The sequence below is a fragment of the Strongylocentrotus purpuratus genome, unplaced genomic scaffold (genome assembly GCF_000002235.5).
Source record: "Strongylocentrotus purpuratus isolate Spur 01 unplaced genomic scaffold, Spur_5.0 spur5_scaffold_12, whole genome shotgun sequence".
Lineage (NCBI taxonomy): Eukaryota > Metazoa > Echinodermata > Echinoidea > Camarodonta > Strongylocentrotidae > Strongylocentrotus > Strongylocentrotus purpuratus.
The window spans coordinates 10,379,953-10,399,731 of NW_022145597.1; the positions used below are offsets into that span (position 1 = coordinate 10,379,953).

The 19,779-nt window shown below is 35.4% G+C and overlaps 2 protein-coding genes across 2 annotated transcripts; one reads left to right on the plus strand and one right to left on the minus strand.

Moving 5' to 3' along the window:
- Positions 1 to 2,695: 2,695 nt before the first annotated feature.
- Positions 2,696 to 5,982, plus strand: LOC115918550 (ubiquitin-protein ligase E3A-like). The gene is made up of 5 exons (XM_030982609.1): positions 2,696 to 2,791; positions 3,600 to 3,761; positions 4,148 to 4,322; positions 4,877 to 4,979; positions 5,708 to 5,982. The coding sequence occupies exons 2-5, from the start codon at positions 3,613 to 3,615 to the stop codon at positions 5,980 to 5,982; spliced, it is 702 nt and encodes a 233-aa protein (XP_030838469.1). The 5' UTR covers positions 2,696 to 2,791; positions 3,600 to 3,612.
- A 5,729-nt stretch (positions 5,983 to 11,711) lies between these two features.
- LOC115922853 (probable E3 ubiquitin-protein ligase HERC4) lies at positions 11,712 to 19,057 on the minus strand. Its single transcript, XM_030982584.1, has 7 exons — positions 18,841 to 19,057; positions 18,506 to 18,613; positions 17,752 to 17,873; positions 16,794 to 16,955; positions 16,221 to 16,395; positions 14,392 to 14,494; positions 11,712 to 12,032 (listed from the first exon to the last, which is right to left on the minus strand). The coding sequence occupies exons 1-7, from the start codon at positions 19,051 to 19,053 to the stop codon at positions 11,758 to 11,760; spliced, it is 1,158 nt and encodes a 385-aa protein (XP_030838444.1). The 5' UTR covers positions 19,054 to 19,057; the 3' UTR covers positions 11,712 to 11,757.
- Positions 19,058 to 19,779: the final 722 nt, after the last annotated feature.

Consider the following 19,779-nt stretch of genomic DNA (forward strand, 5'->3'; position numbering starts at 1 on the left):
GTTCACACTTCCGAAATGGATGATCTAGGGTTTCATTATATATGCTGAATTGTTAATAATCTGCATAATGTGCCCAATTAGTTATTATCATTTGTTGTTATAGTTACAAACTTTCTTTATATTTAATTGTTGCAGTATCGAACATGAAAAATTGAACTTTCGGATAACCGAACGTCTGAAAATAAATGAAAAAGCGCCATGTATCACATCGAAACACCTTTGCAAACATAATTGACATCACTATAGAACTGTCGTACTCTAGTACTCTAGTATGATAGCAAGGATAAAAGGCAGATCTCGAGGTGATAACGAGACTTTTTTGTTGGTATTTATATTGATTCATTAAACCTCATCGTCATATCACCAATATCTTACTTGAATAAAACATCAACACATATTTGATTTAATTTAATATCATCCAATAAGAACAGAGTCTCTCCATTGTGATGCCTTTGTTTTTTTTTTTCATTTTGTTTTTGTTTTAACGTGTAATTTATTATTCTCAAATTTGCAATGTTTATGAATTTCTTTACTACATTCGACACGGTCCCATCGTAAACACATCTTCCCACAATGTTGGCTTTTTACGTGCATGAATAAATTCGTTATCATCACTCTCGTGTCACTATAAACAAGAACAACGATCGTGTACTTTTTCTTGATGGTTATAGCCTTTGCGGAAATTCTCCTGGACGTCGTATCCATTCCTCATTGATTTAGAGTTGAAAACAGTAATGTTTAAACACCAGAACATTGATGAACAAGAGGTAAGTTTAATTTTATTTCTTGTGAGAAGTTGGGTCAACAGTTCTGTAAAACATTGCTAATTGACCGTGTAGGCCTACAAAATGCCAAATCATTTTGTTCCCAAATTTATCTAAATTTCTTAGTCTCTGAATTTTGAAAATTCTGCATTTTGTAATGGTTCATCCTTTAATCAGTTCTTAATTACATCTGTATTCTATGCAAGAATATTTTTGAATTTGTCATAATCGAATTGCAAGGTTCGAGGCGTGTGGTTTAGTCAAAAATCTCTTCGGACTTTGAATCACATGGTTCGGGGTTGGATCCTCTGGGGCGGAATGACGTCGGTTGTCAATTCAATGATCTTCATTACCACTCTCTACCCAGTAGATAATAGATACCTATGAGGGTTGACGAAAGCTAATGTGACTACTTTCGCCATTGTCCTAAATATATGTGCGTAAATCGTGCAAAATGGTAGAAAAACTACCAAATGAATGGAAATGGTGCACTCCGTTTGCGGGCTTGAAACACATTGATCAAGAGTAATGATAATGCCATTGTAATGCGCATTGAAGTATTAACGTGATGCTGGATACTAGTGTAATATATTGTCATATTCTTAAGATTATTGCAGCAATTTTTAGGTAATATTCTGTAATTTCAAAGTTTTTATTTTTTTCAACAATTCTTTATTTCAAGGATGCCATGGAGCAAGAAAGGAACCTAGACCCAACGTTTGACATACTTCCTTTCTTCGGGTTTCCACCACGTGTGTCTCTTCACCTTGAAGTAAACCGGGAGGACGTCTTCGGGAGCAGTGTCCGAAAGCAGTTAGCCGAGATGCTGTGTCTCCCGAGGTATATGCTTCAGAAACCTCTTAAGGTCCACTTTATGGATGAAATGGGCATTGACGAGGGGGCTCTGAGTATGGTAAGTGGAAACCTTGTAATAGCCATCGTTTGAATACACCTTGATAGAGAGAGAGAGAGGGATAGAGAGAGAGAATATTTATAAATGTTTAGAAGGACAAAGTACTGCACCAAGCAAGGATCGAACCCGTGATCTCACTTTTGAGAGACAAGAGCCTTCACTATGATAAAAAAATACCAAAGGGTTCCAACATTGATATGTATGTCTTCTTATTTTATTCAAAACAGGATTTTTTCCGGCTTGTCTTTGAGGAACTTCTCGATCCGGAAACGAACGATCTTTTCCGATATGTCAACGAACTCGACAAGACTCACTCGCCTGTCTGGTTTCGAAAGGTACATGAATCTTTTTGGTATTTCAATTGTGATCAGACCCTTTTTTTTAAGACAATTTACTGGCGAATTTGAGTACATCTTCAAACTCGGGAATTATTCAGAGATTGACTTTCACATTAGCCATTGTTTATGTTGTATATTGATACAAATTTGAGTTTTAGATAAAAACAAAGTTTCACCTCTTTTGTCGGGTAAAATATGTTCCAAACATACTTTATTTCTCGTTTAAAAGATTTTGCATGAAGGTATTGCTTTCTTCGGAATTTCGAATAACAAGTATCAATTGAACGCCACTCAAAGGAAGTTCTCAATATGATTCACTGAGTGGTTGTAAAATAAGTTTGCGTTTGATTCTTTTGGGTTGACATGCAATATAGCTGTGTTTAACCCAATTAAGAAAAACTCTAGCTATTCGATATGTATTTGTCTTTTTATCATGAATATTCAAGATTTTGGCTGGTGTATTTTTGGAGGACTCATAGTGCTTTTGTATTGTAGTTATGTTTCTTCATTTATATTTTAGAAAATGCAATGAATTAACAAAACTCACTTTGCTTTGTATAACAAAAAAAGAGATATGCCTGTGCAATACGTATTCATTTTCATGAACAAAACCAAAACCACTCTTTCTGATAACCTTTGTAAAAAAAAAAACAGGACTGTGAGGACTCAGAACTGGCCGAGATATGTGGTCTTCTGTTTGGGTTTTCATTGTACAACAAGGCAATAGTTCCATTACCGTTTCCACAACTCCTCTACGCCAAGCTTCTAGGAAAGGGGTATGTTGCTCTTATAACACCACCACCAACAACAACAACATCGTTACCATAAAGAACAACATATGTGAAAAACGAGAAAGCCCTTTCCCTGTGTTTCCCTTCTCGACGTGATTGAACACTTAAGGGTCATATCCTCACGTGTTACAACAACAACTACAAAACCACCACCTACAGCATCAATAATGACAACAACTGGTAACATAACAAATTATATTTAGAATCTGAAGAAGAAAATAATGTAATCATTGTAGTGACACTCAGACTTAGCTAAAGACCTAATTCCCTTTTTGTTGTATCTATACAGAGCATCGTTACATTGAAGAAATATCCGGATAAATAAGAGAAATAAATAATGATTTGCTAAACTAGTAGTATTTCAGAATATCAAGGGTAAATAGTCTAAATGATGCCGCCTTGTGTTTTTTATAAGCTTAACAAAAACCACACACGCCCATATGCAATATAGTTGACCGTGATTCTATCTCTACAACTAATTGACTTCATCCTTTATAGAGGAATACGATTAAGTAATGTCTGCGGTGTCTAGAGTCAGAAACCCTCTAACACTGGTGGCAGCGTTGGGATATAATTTCAGATACGTATATATAGAATCATTGTTTTATTAGTTTCTTTATGTATTTATTCACCTTCAGCTTTCACCTACATTTTTAATTATTTCCTTTTTATTTATTGTTTTCTTGTTATTTTCAATCATAGACTCACACGTTTATTCAGTTATTCATGTCTCTTTAAGACAATGCTATGTTAAAATAAAATAAACTTATTTTGATTTCACGTTGATTATCAGCCCTAACAGTGATATGGAGGAAGCAGCAGAGCTCGACAAGGAGTTCACAGATCAGATGTCCAAATTACGTACTGGAACAGAAGATGACGTGATTGGGAGTTGCTATGGCGATGAGGTTAAACTGGAGGATGGGAGGAGCGTAGAGGTTACGACAGAAAATGTGTAAGGAAAACAGGCTCAACAATGTCCGAAGGCGGCTTGATCAAAAGCTGGGCATATAGTAAATATAGCAGATTTGTCAAAGGTTCTTGGACGATTACCCACTGGGCGATCACCCTTCTGCAAATTACCAGCGGGACAACTACCCCCCAAGGACAATTACCCCCAGACAAATTAATCCACATAAAATTGACCTCCATTGGGTCAATCAATCCCCCCCCCTCCCGAGGGCAATTACCCCCAGAAAATTACCCTACATAATTTCTTACCACAGTATGTGCAGCCGACTTCATGCTTCTTTTGCATGCCCTTTCGTTAATTATCATTTCACTAATGCTTTCTGATATTCTCAATCTTCCAACTGTTATTTTAACTTCTTTGTGCTAAAGTGATCTCTACGTGGACAACATGGTTCGAGAGTACCTGGTTCCGTCACAGTTTGCAGCCTTCCAGCAAGGATTCAACAGAGTCTTCAATCCCGCCGCCTTTGCTTTGTTCAGACCTATCGAGTTGGAGGCGCTTGTCATGGGAGAAAAACACTTCGATTGGAAAGCTCTTGAACAGGTAATATGGACCAACCAAATTAGATGATAGGCCAGTTCGTAGTTTTTTAATAGCACAAAGTGTCAATGGCCACAAATGTCAACGGATCTTTTAAACACGGAAGTGTACCACTATGCATTTAAATATACATGTACACTATTGGTCATGAAGGTGGAATAATTTTTTTACCCCAATTTATGGAATGATAATGACAAGGATTTATTCCTAATAGATCTATTTGTATACATTATCATATTGTATTGAATAAAAGTGTTTGTTTTGCGTGACTGCTAAAGCATGTGTATGCTACTTTGTTTATCATAACTGACAGTAATGAGGATTAATGCCTCACAAAAGGGCACTAATATAAAAAGAGCACAATGACACAGTTTAAGAACGATTCGTTCTCCGGTTATTGACTGAATATTAGAGCATAAATATTTGTCAAAAATGTTTATTGTGTTTGACACTGTATTTTGTATAGTAGTCAATGACAAACTTCCCAAAAATTACAAACCACATTGAAGATTTGCACATTCTTTTTTTCTTATGATATATAATTTAATTTTTTTCAGTCGACCCAGTATATACAGCCATATACAGACTCACACCCAACAATCAAGATGTTCTGGAAGGTACTTCACGCTCTAGACAATGACATGAAAAGAAAATTTCTCGGTAAGTCTAAAATGTTTGATTTACCTTTTGTTTATTCCATAATATAGATATTTTGACTACTATGAGAGGCATCGCTGTTTCGATAGGCTCAAGGGGACGTTACATCCTGATATGACCCTGAGGCGCGCCGGGGTTGGCGGCGCCCCGAGTGGTCATATCAGGATGTAACCTCTCCGAGAGCAGGTATAGAAACAGCTATGCTTCGAATATTAAAGCAGTCGATATATAACTTTTATATACCAAATTGACAAACAATTCTACAAAGAATTCTTACCTTATCGTGTTCTTGGCTAAAATCACGACTCCAATTTCGACCAGTTAGATGACTAGATTTATTCAACATACTAACGAGAGGTATAATTATATTTGATGTATATAACGACCGTTTTTGTTTCTAGAAGGAATTTTTAAAAAAAAGCACTAAGTGCATTCAAGTGCACCTTTTTATTATACACTTTTATTGTAATTTCCAAGTGTTTTCCTAATGAGTCTCGCTGTGCCCAATATAACCAACTTATGCACGTCCGCAGTATGGATTCGGTAAGATCATCAGATCTTTGTTATTAAGTCTTTTGGCTCTGTCTTTGACTGCAATGTTGATGTCGTGAGGTTTATCAGTATTTTTCATTTCATCTTTTTTATTATTATTATAATTATTATCATTATCATCACTACTATTATTTTCATTATAATAATAACTATTATTATTATGATTTATCTTGTTGCAGTTTTTGTCGCGGGGTCTGATCGCATCCCGGTCGGTGGACTACGAAACCTAGGTCTCCACATTGACCACCTCCATGTACCCATGGACGATTTCGTGGACGAGCAACCGTACGACACCGAAGACAGACTCACCCGACTGTTGCCAGTTGGCCATGGCTGCGATAACCATGGCTACCGCCGTACCTTGCGGCTGCCCATGTATACCAGCGTTGAACTCATGGAAGATCGTTTGACCGTCGCCCTGTCCTATTACGACTGCCCATTTCATATCGCTTAGGTCTACTGTATAGGATATTTCTTTGTCATGTGTTATTTGTGATTTTTTTTATATTATTTAGTTATTCATTTATATATTTCTTATTTAATTTAAAGCGCGCACGTATCCGAAACATTCGATCAAGGCGCGAAAAAAATGAAAATGCAATTTACACAAAACAGTTTATTGAAAATTGAGAAAAGTAGGAGACCACCTGAAGCCAGAGCTTGAACGTGATGGCGGCCTCAGAAAAGAAACCTTTATGGGCGACCAAACCTGTAACCCATAGTATAGTCAGAAATATAGTCATCATAACAGCCACATAATGAAGTACATCATTTTTTGGCTGGAAAATTAGAGCATTATGGAATAAGGGGCCCGCCTCTCCAGTGGTTTAAAGGTTATCTTTGTAATAGATTTCAGTTTGTGAACTATCATGGACATAGCTCATTGAAGCAAATAATATCGTGTGGTGTTCCTCAGGGTTCCGTGTTGGGACCTACACTGTTTTTGTTGTACTTAAACGATTCGTCAAACTCAACAAATTATTTTAATGTTAGACTTTTTGACGATGATTCTAACTTGTTTCATACGTTTCCACCAAGAGAGAATTTGATTGATATAGATATAGTTAATATGCATCTTGATAAGGTGACCAAATGGTGTAAGGTGAATAAACTTACAGTAAATCTCTTAAATACTAATTATTTGTTAATAAGAGGGAGTAGGCAATCAGTAGTAACCCAAGGGGTGCTAAAAATAGCAGAGACTGAAATAGCCCAGGTTGATGTTACATCATTTGTAGGAATTTATGTAGATCAACATTTGACGTGGAAACCTCATTTCCAAAGGGTTAATAAGTGTATTAGGAAAAGAGTTGGTGTTTTATATAGATTAAGACAGTTTGTGCCAAGGAGTGTTTAGTTGTTACTGTATAAGACATTAATCCAACCGCATATGACCTACGGAATTGAGGTTTGGGGGTAATTATGAAATGAACATGAAGTGTTTATTATAAAGCCAAAAGATGGCACTAAGATTTATAACGTTTAGTCCAATTAGGACTCATTCACAACCGATATTCCTGGTGCTAAATTATTGAATGTGTATCAACTCCATAAATTATCTATTTGTGTTTTTATGTATCAATTATTGAATGATAAATTGCCACAGTCTCTAATTCAGTATTGCTGTTTCATAGAGCACAACTATGAGACTAGACAAAGAGAAAGTAAGAAGTTAAATGTGCCTAAAGTAAAGACAACGCAAGGTAAATTTCCAATGTCATTCTTGAGGCACACGCTATTGGAATGATCTACCCCTATCTGTACGGGAGAAAGCATCAGTGTCTTGCTTTTGTAGAACTCTAATGTCAAAAAAATTAATAGAATAGGTGTTTTTAACTTTGAACCAAGGCTCTTGCCTCTTTGTAAATATTATGTTATATAATTCTTTATCTGTTATTTAGTGTAAAATACCAAAGCTTTGTATTTTAGCACAGAACATATTTACCCTAGATGTAGAATAGTTTGTAGCTTAAGTATGTAATCAACAGTTATTCATATTTATTCATTACATTATCATTTATTGATGTGATACTTTTGTAGAGGTACCAGACACGATTAACATTAAATGCTATTTTTTGGTCCCATTTATCCTTTCAATGTTAATCATTCACATGTTATTGTTATATTGATGTAATTTTTGTTTTGGATAATAAACTTCAAACTCAAACTCAAACCCATTCACACACTTAAAGGCTTTTCTTTTACAAAGTCTCGAACTTTATTGGGCTTGTTCTATTAAATATATAAAGGCAAAACGTAAATTTACCTGATTTGGCGCCACGTTATGTAACTGACCTCTTTTTTGTCATTTTATAATTTATATTCTCATCTACAGTATGCTTGGTTTTACAATTATGAAGATTACTTGGGTTTGCTCTTTTCAACTATCTGCAGTTGAATCGTATGGTGCTTAACCTGGTGCCACGCTGTGTAACAGACGACCATTTTCGTGGTGTGGCCGAATTTGGCTGTTTTGTTCAGTTATGATAACTGTCTCAACATCGTTTACTCAATAACATACACATTTAATAGGTGACTAGAATATAAACCTTTTTTTTTTTAAAAAATTGTATTAATTTAGATAAATTTGTCGATTTCATGTAGGCCTTCTTTTATGCTTTTTCCGTTTATATAAACCAACCTACCAGGATTGACACGCATTCCTCAACTTTGTTAAATAACGTTTATTACTGGTGGTCTACATTTTCCCAAAATATTTGACCACCAACAGATATTTGTAATATCTCAGTTCTGTTTAGTTTATCTTAACAAACTCGACAGTTTTTTTTACAAAATAGACACTCCTAATAAATTGAGTCATTTAAACAAGATTTATTATTAGAAGAACGTACAAATGTTTTAAATGAACATGATGTGAATACAATACTATCATTATACAAAGTTTCCTCTTGTTAGAGAGAAACGTAACTCTTACATCACAAGAAACCCATGGATTATAAAAGGTATTATGAAATCAATCAGAACAAAAAAAAAAAGGTTTTTACAAATTACATACATGCAAAATCCAACAGACTTAACCAGCACACATTACACACATATCGTAATGAATTGACTAGAAACATTCAATGTTCTTGGAAGTTGTATTACTCTGAACAATTAAGTATAGTTAGCTCCAATGTTGGATCAACGTGGTGTGTCATCAACGAGACAATGGGGAAGAAAACCGAACCTCTACCAAAAGATAATATGACGCTAAATGATAATGAGATATCCAATACAAATGAATATGCTACTTCGTTCAATACATTCTGTAGTAATATTGGCCCACAACTAGCAAACAAAAAAGATGATACTACAAATGTTGATCTTACCATTTTTCTTCCAGGTATTTTGGAAACATCTTTTTTCTTTAAGCCAACATATTTACCAGAAATAATCAATAAGACAAAATTACTAAACTCCAGTATTAAATCAGAAGGTCGTGATAGGATTCGCACCGCACTTCTTAAACAAATTATATACTTCATTGTATCCCCATTTATTTAGTTCGCATATTTAAATTTTAGATTTAAACAGGATTATGTCCATATCTCCTTAAAGTAGCGAAAGTAATTCCTATTTATAAGAAGGACAATCCACATGAAATAAGCAATTATCGCCCAATATCTATACTCCGTAGCAAATATCAAAACTTCTTGATTTTTTTTTTACAATAGGTTACATGATTTTCTTAATAAAAACGAATTGTTGAATCCAAACCTATAAGGGTTTTAGAAAAACCACTAGACAGATTTAGCTTACATACAAATATACGACAAAATTACCAGTGCAATGGCAAACAAGAAAAAAAAGTACATGTAATATGAATATGTTTGGATTTAAGTAGAGCGATTGATACGCTCAACCATGCTATATTACATTATGCTATATATACGAAAACTTCGAGGAATTCGAGGGCAAACTCTATCCTGGTTTAATGACTACTTGGCGAACAGACAGTGATATGTTTCATTTTATGGTACTGACTCAAGTCTTTTGCCGATTAGGTGTGGTGTCCCTCAAGGCTCCGTTTTTGGACCACTTCTTTTTTTTTGTATGTCAACAATGTAACGAACGCATCATCTGTTATGACACAAATATTTTTACTCACACAAGAACATCAAAATACTTATGATTCCCTTTAATGTTGAGTAACCAAAAGTTTCCACATGGTTTAAAAGGAATACGTTATCTCTTAATATAAACAAAACTCATTTAATACACCTCAACCAACCCAATGCATACAGAACTTCAGATATGAAAATTAGCTAATTGACAAAAGCGTAACTCTAGGTTTTAGGAGTGATTTTTAATGAATGTCTGACATGAATGACCATTTGAAATATATTAAAAGATCTATATTTATATCCTAAGGTGTAGGAAATATTTGTAAAATTAAACAATATTTTTACTCAAAATATTTTGTTTCTTTAATTGCATAATACAATGGTATTTCCATATTTTACGGTATTGTAATATGGTTTGGCAAGTTATACGAAGACAAAACTAGATCCTTTTCATATGGGGCATTAAAGGACGTTTTTTTAATTTGTACCGGATCATCCTTGCAAATTCAGAACCCTTATTTCAGAAGCTAAAACATTAACAGTTTCTTATATCAATTCTTTTCAGATAGCAATCTTTATGTTCAAATACTCTAATAACCTTATTTTCCCCGGCATTCAACAACCTGTTTGTTATAAACAACACAATCAATTATTATCAGACAGGAATCTGTCAGGAATTTCATTTGATAAGCCCCAAAATTGAACTCAACTAATTGCGCATAAATCTATCCGACACCATGACCCCGACCTATGAAATAGTCTCCCAATTACTGTTAAATCATGTACTACGACTTATTTTTTCAAGGCTGTCATGAAGCTTAAATTATTACCAGCATACAAGTCATATTTTAATAAGAGCCCCAAACCCATGCACTCGCACACACATTTTGCATATGTACATATACATTAATAACCTCATTAACAAAAAACATTTTACATAAGACATACATTTACATAATATACACACTTACACTTAACGCATTTCATGTCATGCCTGAAAAAAAGATTTACTTCATTTATATGCGGCTGTTTTAATTACTATATTTCTGATTATACTATGTGTTAAAGGTTTGGTCGCCCATATAGATTCCTTTCCTGGGGCCTCTATCACCTTCTAGATCTAGCTTAAAGGTAATACAAAGTTTTGATATGGGGTCACGAATTCGGTTTAAATTAATATATTGAAAGCATATGCGATCCTACAATATTTAGTGATCGTTGTCGCGGTTTAAATCGAGTTTAAAGTTATGAAATTGTAAATAATAAACTCTTTATGTTGTATAGCTCCCTCTCGAGGTAAAGATATTAATTAAGCTACAAAACAATGTTTCTTGACTATAATCAACCAATTAGCTATTCCAGTTTTGAAATTACATATCACAGTTACATATTCTGATATTGTCATGGCAGCAACTACCATTGTACGGCCGTAGGCGAAATTTGAAATTCATCAAAATTTACCGGAGCACCGGTAAATTTATATATTCAATTTATCTCGAAAACAGAAGTGTTTTAGGAGCTTAATTTGTTAGTGCTTATAATACATCTACAAAAGCATCCAAATTTATCCAAAATTGTAAAGAATCACTATCCACCCGACTTTCAAAATTTACCAAAACTTTGTATTGCCTTTAGGTCTTCTGCTTTATTCTATTTTCAATGACGTGTTTTGTGTAATCTGAATTTTTGTCGCGCTTTGATCGAAAGTTTTGGATACTGCGCGTTAAAAATTCATATTATTCTTATTTTCATTTTTTGCTATTTTAATGTTAATACATGTACATCATATAAATAATAATAATAATAACAACATTTATAATGCGCACATATCCACCCCAAGAGATGCTAAAGGCGCCTAACAAGGTAAGGACATTAAACTTAAGAGAATAAAAATAATTAAACATAATTAAATATATTTCAACAACGTTAATTACATCAGATTGTGAGGTATAATACGCTTCACTAGAAGAGGCTATGAAAATAACTTGAAGAAATAATAAATACATGAATTAAAGAATATAATAAATGAATGAATAATCAAATACGTATTTTTTGCATGAATAGGAAATATATAAATGAATGAGATGAAATATATATAAATGAATAGATACAAAAATTGAAAAATTCATGAATAGAATATGATAATAAAATATCCTATAAACCTAGGCGATATGAAATGGGCAGTCGTAATAGGACAGGGCGACGGCCAAACGATCTTCCATTAGATCGAGGCTGGTATACATAGGCAGCCGTAAGGTACGGCGGTAGCCATAGTTATCGCAAACATGGCCCACTGGCAATAGCCATGTGAGTCTGTCTCCGGTGTCGCACGGTTGCTCGTCCACGTAATCGTCCATGGGTACCTGGAGGTGGTCAATGTGGAGACCTAGGTTTCGTAGTCCACCGACCGGGACGCGATCAGACCCAGCGACAAATACTGCAACAAGATAAATCATAACAATTTATTATTTATTATAATTCTTATAATAATAATAATAATACTGATGATGACAATGGTAATAAAGATTGTATCAAAAATAATATTAATAATTAAATTAAAAAATAATATTAAAAATAATAATAATAATGATATTAATACTAATAATACAGATAATAATAATAATAATAATATTAATAATAATATTATTAATAATAATACTAATTATAATAATAATAAGAATAATAATAATAACAATACTAATAATAATAATAATAATAATAATAATAATAATAATAATAATAATAATAAGCAATTAATAACCGTTGGTGAAGGTGATGGGCCGAACTATCACTTCCGAGGCGATCTTGATGTAGCTATCTTTCCGAAGCGAAGCTGGGGAAAGATAGCGTATACATTCTGATCTCCGAGGAAGTGATAGTTTGCCATCGCCTGAAACAAAAAGGTGATTATTTGCATTACATTTCACATCTGAAACAATTTCTCTACATAAGGAAAAGGACGTGTGTTCGTGTACATAAAAGAAACCTAGGCCCAAATTCACACCAAAAAAGGTAAAGTTTAACCCAACCCCTTGTGAGTACGGTGTGCGCATTGGTTATTTTATTGCGCTTTTGGATAACATAGTATACTACTATCTTAAATGAAAGTGCGTTGCACTGCGTAGATAGTAGTACTATCTACACAGTGTAACGAAATTTTCTTCTCCCATCAATGATGGGCGAACTATCTTTCATCACGTGATTTACTTTTGACCAATCGTAGAGCAATATTCTTAGTATGTGGAATATCATAATTATAATATAATAAATAACCCTCATGACATAAACATTGCCGTCCAGGGGGTGTCTCACAAAGATCCTAAGTTGAACTTAAAACTCATGCAATGCCGTTATCATCTTTGTAAATATTTTGTCCAAATTAGAGATAAGTTTGACTTAAATTCTTTGTGAAACACCCCCCTAGATAGAGAAAAAAAGCTAAATAACAAAGATAATTATGTTGGAACGTCAAAGGAGAGATGAGTCCAATAGTCTAAACCATCTGACACACAGGCATGGTGAAGAAGGGCATTGAAGGTCTCATCGCCAAGATCTTCCCGAATCCATACTCTACGACTCTACGACTTGCATAAGATAGCTTTATTGAGCACAACGAGACTCATTGGGAAAACTCTTGGACAGTAGAACAAAAGAGTATATTCGCGCTTGATAGCACTTAGTGCTATTTGTTAAAGCGCAGTCCTTCAAGAAAAAAATAACGAACTTGATCCTGTTTTGAGGAATGATTATGATGATGATAATAATAATGATAATAATATCAGTAAATGAATAATCAGTATTGATACTGTTCTCCATGAGGGCCCTGCAATCATATCATTACCCCTGTTTAGCATCGCTTTACCGCGCACGAGCATTCAAGGAATTCGTTCCTACCGGGTACCCATTTACTACACCTGGGTGGATCACAGTTCAGCGACATATCCAATAGACTCACCTCTACAGATAATAATAATAATAATATAACCATGTGATGATGATCATCATCATAACATGATGGTGATGGTATATACTAAAAATAAATAATCACTGTTAATCAATTTTAATTTTGCTCTTCCCGCGGTCCATGTAATAACTGATACCCCCATCAATGCCATGTACCAGTTTGCCCGTGAAGTAACGCGCAGGTATGGGCAAGCAACTGTTCCAAGGATGCAAGCACAGGAACTGAAATCTAAGCTACAGGAAACCCAAGGAAGGCCGATGGAACAGAGGGACCATGAAACCAAAGATGCTCTCGAACTTCAGTCTCGTGAACCTTCTGACTGGCTAGTTGCTACTAGGTCAATGAGACATAGGTGTTTAGTCTCGTAAAACATTCCTGCCGATGGGCCAATTTCTGTATTTGTCTTGGAATGCCATCGTATTCGTGCAAGTGATAACTAAACTGTTATGAATTCATCAGTGGAATTATGGGCAACATTGCTGTATACTTGTAAAGGCTGATTTTTCTATTCAGAGAGGTCAAAGATTTTATCCTTGCTCGGTGCTTACATTTTAGCTTGCACAAGGACTGGTGCTTCCCCACATTTTGCCCTCTCGACCCGGGATTGTGGGGACCTAGCGATGCCTGGGGTGCTCATGATATGGCAGAAAGAGCAGTGTTAGCATATTGGCGTGGCTATACTGCAAAAATAAGACCAAGTTGTCATTTTTGTGATCTAGAATCTCGACAATGGCCATCTTAAACCTTTTTATTTAATGATCGTTATATATATTATTATGATATGGATGGCTTAGCAGAACAACAGTAGATAAACCGAACATTTTAGACTTACCGAGGAACTTTCTTTTCATGTCATCGTCCAGAGCATGAAAAACCATCCAGAAAATCTTGATAGTTGGATGCGAGTTTGTATATGGCTGTATATACTGAGTAGACTGATAATAAATCAAATTATAAATCATAAGAAAAAAAGAATGAGCGGATTTTCAATGTGGTTTTTACTTTTTTAAAGCATGTCATTTACTGCTACACAAATGCAGTTTCAAACACATTCAGCATTTTTTTTGACAAATTCTACTTCTCTAATATTCAGTCAATAACCAGAAACCCAAACGTTTTAACAATTAGATCGCTGGAATACTCATATACAGTGTCAGATCAAAGCATAATTTGGATTCGTTACCATACAAAACAGGGTCTAAAAATACCATGTATGTAGGCCCCTACCTTTACTTTCTGCATTGTTTTGCTTGAAAACTTCTACTTTTAAAAAATGTTCATGAGTTTTATAATCTTGATTAATGAAATGCTGTTCAGTGATTGGTCAACATAGCATTATATTACTAAACATAACATTGTCATGATGTTACCGCTATGAAGAATGTTCTCTGAAGTGATGTCATCCATTGTATTATACAAATAAACCAAGCTGTGAGTAAGAATGGTGGAAATTATTTATCTGAGGAGGGACTTGTATAGTACTATTTTTTCCAAGGGGCGAAGCCTCGAGGAAAAATAATAACTATTGCTAGTCCCTCCGAAGATATATAATTTCCACTATTCTTACGAACTAAATGCTTGGTATATTTGTTTTATATCACTTTACGATCCGAACGTTTGATTTACATGAATGGCTGGCAAATGTTTTTTAACTTTATCCTTATTGGGCGGGTATTGGAGAAGTTTAAATTTGTCCTGCGCACAATTATATTAACGCGCATTTAATGAGACCCGCTAATTTCGCCTTACTTTTGACTGAACATGATAAGATGTCACAATGCTTATCTACCTGAAAATCTCATAGAGCATGCGCAGTTCTGCCCATGTAAAAATAGTGGAAAATATTCGGAGCTCTGGCACAGATTTGTTTCAAATAGTAAAACTATATTTTATTACGTGACCCCCAATTGACCAATCATGTATTTAGAAAACTCATGAATATTCATAGAAGGGATATAAAGTGCAATATACCATGGATGACGTCATAGATATTCAATCGATTTATATTCCTCGGTTACAGAAATTATTATTTTTATTATTATTATTTTCATGAAGGTTGGTTTGAAAAATATAAAACAAATATATCATGCGCTATTTCAAGCCACTCGTGAAATTATGGATTTCTCGGCGACAGAAATAGCACTATTTTCTTCGGGGCTACGCCCTCAGAAAATAGTGCTATTCTTGCCACCTCGATCAACAATTTCAACTAGAGCCTCTCAGTGCATGGTATATTAGTTTAATAGGAATGTATAGAGTTATAATAACTACAAAAACACTTTTGTGTCAGAGTAAGGCTCGTTATTAGAGATGACGCGGCAAAATCGCAGCTGTTTAGCGCGCCGTATTTTGAAAAGTGTACTTATAAATATAATATGCATACATTTAAATCATGTTAAGAAGTATTGAGCTGTCAGTGGAATTACAGCTACCGTTTTAAAAGCCTTCGGCAAACAAATTAGAAAACAAATTTATGCTATTCACGAAGCGTCTACGTATTTGGAAGTGTTTTTTAAGATATTAGATAACATATATTCAATAAGATTCGAATGCACAGGGGTACATCTCCGTGTTTAAAAGATCTGTGGACATTTGCGGCCATTGGTACCTTGTGCTAACTGTGAACTGGTCTATCATCTATTTTTGGTTGGTCCGTATTACCTGCTCAAGAGCTTTCCAATCGAAGTGTTTCTCTCCAATGACAAGCGCCTCCAACTCGATAGGTCTGAACATATCAAAGGCGGCGGGATTGAAGACTCTGTTGAATCCTCGCTGGAAGGCTGCAAACTGTAACGGAACCAGGTACTCTCGAACCATGTTGTCCACGTAGAGATCACTTTAGCACAAATAAGTTGAAATAACAGTTAGAAGATGATGAGAAAATCAGAAAGCATTAGTAAAATGAGGATAGACAAAAGGGCATGCAAAAGAAGCATAAAGTCGGCTGTACATACTGTGGTAAGAAACTATGTATGGTAATTTTCTGGGAGTAATTGTCCTCGGGAGGGGGGGGGGGGGGATGGTTGTCCCATGGAGGGTAATTTTCTGGGGATCAGTTTTTCTGGGGGGGGGGGGGGTAATTGTCCTTGGGGGTAGTTTCCCGCTGGTAATTTGCAGAAGGGTGATCGCCCAGGGGGTAATCGTCCAAGAACCTTTGACAAATCTGCTATTTTAACTATATGCCCAGCTTTGGATCAAGCTGCCTTTAGACATTGTTGAGCCTGTTTTCCTTACACATTTTCTGTCGTGACCTCGACGCTCCTCCCATCTTCCAGTTTAACCTCATCACCATAACAACACCCCATCACTTCATCTTCTGTTCCAGTCCGCAATTTAGACATCTGATCTGCGAACTCCTTGTCGAGCTCTGCTGCTTCCTCCATATCACTGTTAGGGCTGATGATCAACGAGAAATCAAAATAAGCTTATTTTATTCGTCCATAGTAGTAGTGTCTTAAAGAGACAAGAATACATAAATACACAACTGCATCTATTTATGAAGATGACAAGAAAAACAAACAATACGAAACAAACAAATACAAAATGGGTTAAAGATGGAAATAAATAAAAAGCCACAAACAATCATGACAAAAATATATCTATATCCATGCTATAAATAATATCCCAGCGCTGCCACAAATTTGAGGGTTTCTGATTATAGACACTACATACGCTGCCCTACCGTAAGCCTCTATAAAGAAGGAACTCACGTTAGATGTCGAAGAAAATATTATAAAATCTATTTAAAAAACAGTGATACAAGTAAAGCTTACACACAATGATGTGATTAAATGCACTCACATGGGTAATCACGTTAAACGTTTTGTTTGCACTTGGCAGCTTTTTATCTCTCTCCAAAACACAAGGTGACATGATTTGGGCCAATGAAGCTGTATCTCATGAAGTACTAAAGGTTTAGCAAAGCATTTTTCTTTTCTTTTTTTTAACTTGATATCTTCCGATGTTACGATTAAAACAAAAATGAACTATTGATCATTCTGTGTTGTCACCGCAATGATTTTTATCCAGATTCTAAATATCTCTTGTTTTGATACCATGTGAGGAAACGACCTATAAGAGCTTCATCAAATCGATCGAGAACCTACATTGCCTCACACAGAGAAAGGGTGTTGTTAATGTTGGCGTTGTTGTTGTTGTTGGTGGTGGTGGTGGTGTTTTAAGAGCAACATACCCCTTTTCTAGAAGCTTGGCGTAGAGGAGTTGTGGAAACGGTAATGCAACTATTGCCTTGTTGTACAATGAAAGCCCAAACAGAAGACCACATATCTCGGCTAGTTCGGAGTCCTCACAGTCCTGTTTTACATAGATATTCAGGAAAGGTGGTTTGGTTTAGTTCATACAAATGAATGCTTCATGGACAGGCATATTTGTTTTAATATACAAAGCAAAGTGAGCTTCATTAACACATTGCTTTTTTCTGAAAAGAAATGAAGAAGCATAACTACAATACAAACGCACTATGAGTCCTCCAAAATACACCCAGCCAAATTCTTGAATGAACATAATAAAGAGACAAATACATATCGAATACATAAAGTTTGTGTCATGGGTAAAACAAAGCAATATCATGTCATCCCCAAAATTCAAACGAAACTTTATTTTCAACCAATCAGTAAATCATATTGGGATCTTCTTTTCAGTGGCATTATCTTGATACTTGTTATTCGAAATTCCCAAGATAACAATTAACTTATGCAATAACTTAAGAAATATTGTGTAACGAGAAATGAAGAAAACACATAGGCGAAGTATGTTTTGAACCTATTTTACCAGACAAAAGAGGTGAAACTTGGATTTCTTCTAAAACTAAAATGTGTATCAAAATACAACATGAACAAAGGCAAATATGGAAGTCAACCTCCGAATAATGTACACTCAAATTCGCCAATAAATTTTCTTTAAAATACGGAAGAAGATTCATGTACCTTCCGAAACCAAACAGACGAGTGAGTCGGGTCGAATTCTTTGACATATCGGAACAGATCGTTCTTTTTCGGATCGAGAAGTACCTCAAAGACAAGCCGGAAAAAATCCTGGTATTAATAAAAAAAGAAGACATACATATTATTGTTCGAGCAGTGTGGTATTTTTATAAAGATTAAGCTTTCGACTCTCATAAGAGATATCCCGGGTTCGTTTCTTGATTGGTGCAATACTTTGTCCTTCTAAATATTTATAAATATGTTCTCTCTCTCTCTCTCTCTCTCTATCTAGGTTAAAAACAGTGGCTAAAAATACAAGGCTACCAATAATCACTTACCATACTCAGAGCCCCCGCGTCAACACCCGTTTCATCCATGAAGTTGACCATTAGAGGTGTTTGAAGCTTAGACCTCGGGATGCTAAGCATCTTAGCTAACTGCTCCCGGACACTCCTCCCGAAGATATCCTCCCGGTTTACCTCAAGGTGAAGAGACACATGTCGAGGATCCTCCAAGACGTAACTCAATCCAAACAATGGATGTTGTTCCATGGCATTCTTGTAAGAAGCAATCATTGAACACAAATGAGAACTTTGAATTACAGGATATTAGGTAAAACTAACTGCAATAATCTCAACAATAATTCAATACACTAGTTTACAACATTACGTACATACTTCAATACGCTTTACAATATCATTATCATTACTCATGGCCACTGTATTTCATTCAGGCGTGTACTATCTCCACTCCTTAGGTAGTAGAGGTGTCGTGGACGAGTGGATATGTCACCGGACTGTGGAACACAAGGTTCGCGGTTCAAGTCCCACCGCGGCACTAATGTCCTTTGGCAAGACATTGATCTACATTTGCCACTCTCCACCCAGGTGTTAAATGGGTACCCCGGTAGGAAAGCTAATGTGGTTAGATTAGCAAGTGTGCGCTTGTAAAAAAAGACACCTGCCTGGAATGCTTCCCAGGGAGTGGAGAATGTGCATACATTGTGTGCGGGTAAACCTGAATCCTATGACCGGGGTAATAATAATATATATATATATATATATCTGTAAAGCGCTTTGAGAGGGCCTTCGGTCCTGAAAAGCGCTATATAAGAACTAGCTATTATTATTAGTTTTCCATACCATTTTCGCGATTCACGCACATTCATGTATGGCAATGGCTAAAGTAGTCATACTGGCTGTCGTCAACCCTCACAGGTACCCATTTTTTCCAGGGTAGAGACTGGTAATGGAGATTAATGTCTTGCCGAATGACGT

Coding starts and splice junctions, on each gene's coding strand:
- LOC115922853 (XM_030982584.1), bottom strand. CDS start 19,053: ATGGAACAACATCCATTGTTTGGATTGAGTTACGTCTTGGAGGATCCT. Junction 18,614..18,840: donor ACGCGGGGGCTCTGAGTATG/GTAAGTGATTAT, acceptor TATTAATACCAG/GATTTTTTCCGGCTTGTCTT. Junction 16,956..17,751: donor GCCAAGCTTCTAGAAAAGGG/GTATGTTGCTCT, acceptor GTTGATCATCAG/CCCTAACAGTGATATGGAGG.
- LOC115918550 (XM_030982609.1), top strand. CDS start 3,613: ATGGAGGAAGCAGCAGAGCTCGACAAGGAGTTCACAGATCAGATGTCC. Junction 4,323..4,876: donor ATTGGAAAGCTCTTGAACAG/GTAATATGGACC, acceptor AATTTTTTTCAG/TCGACCCAGTATATACAGCC. Junction 4,980..5,707: donor CATGAAAAGAAAATTTCTCG/GTAAGTCTAAAA, acceptor ATCTTGTTGCAG/TTTTTGTCGCGGGGTCTGAT.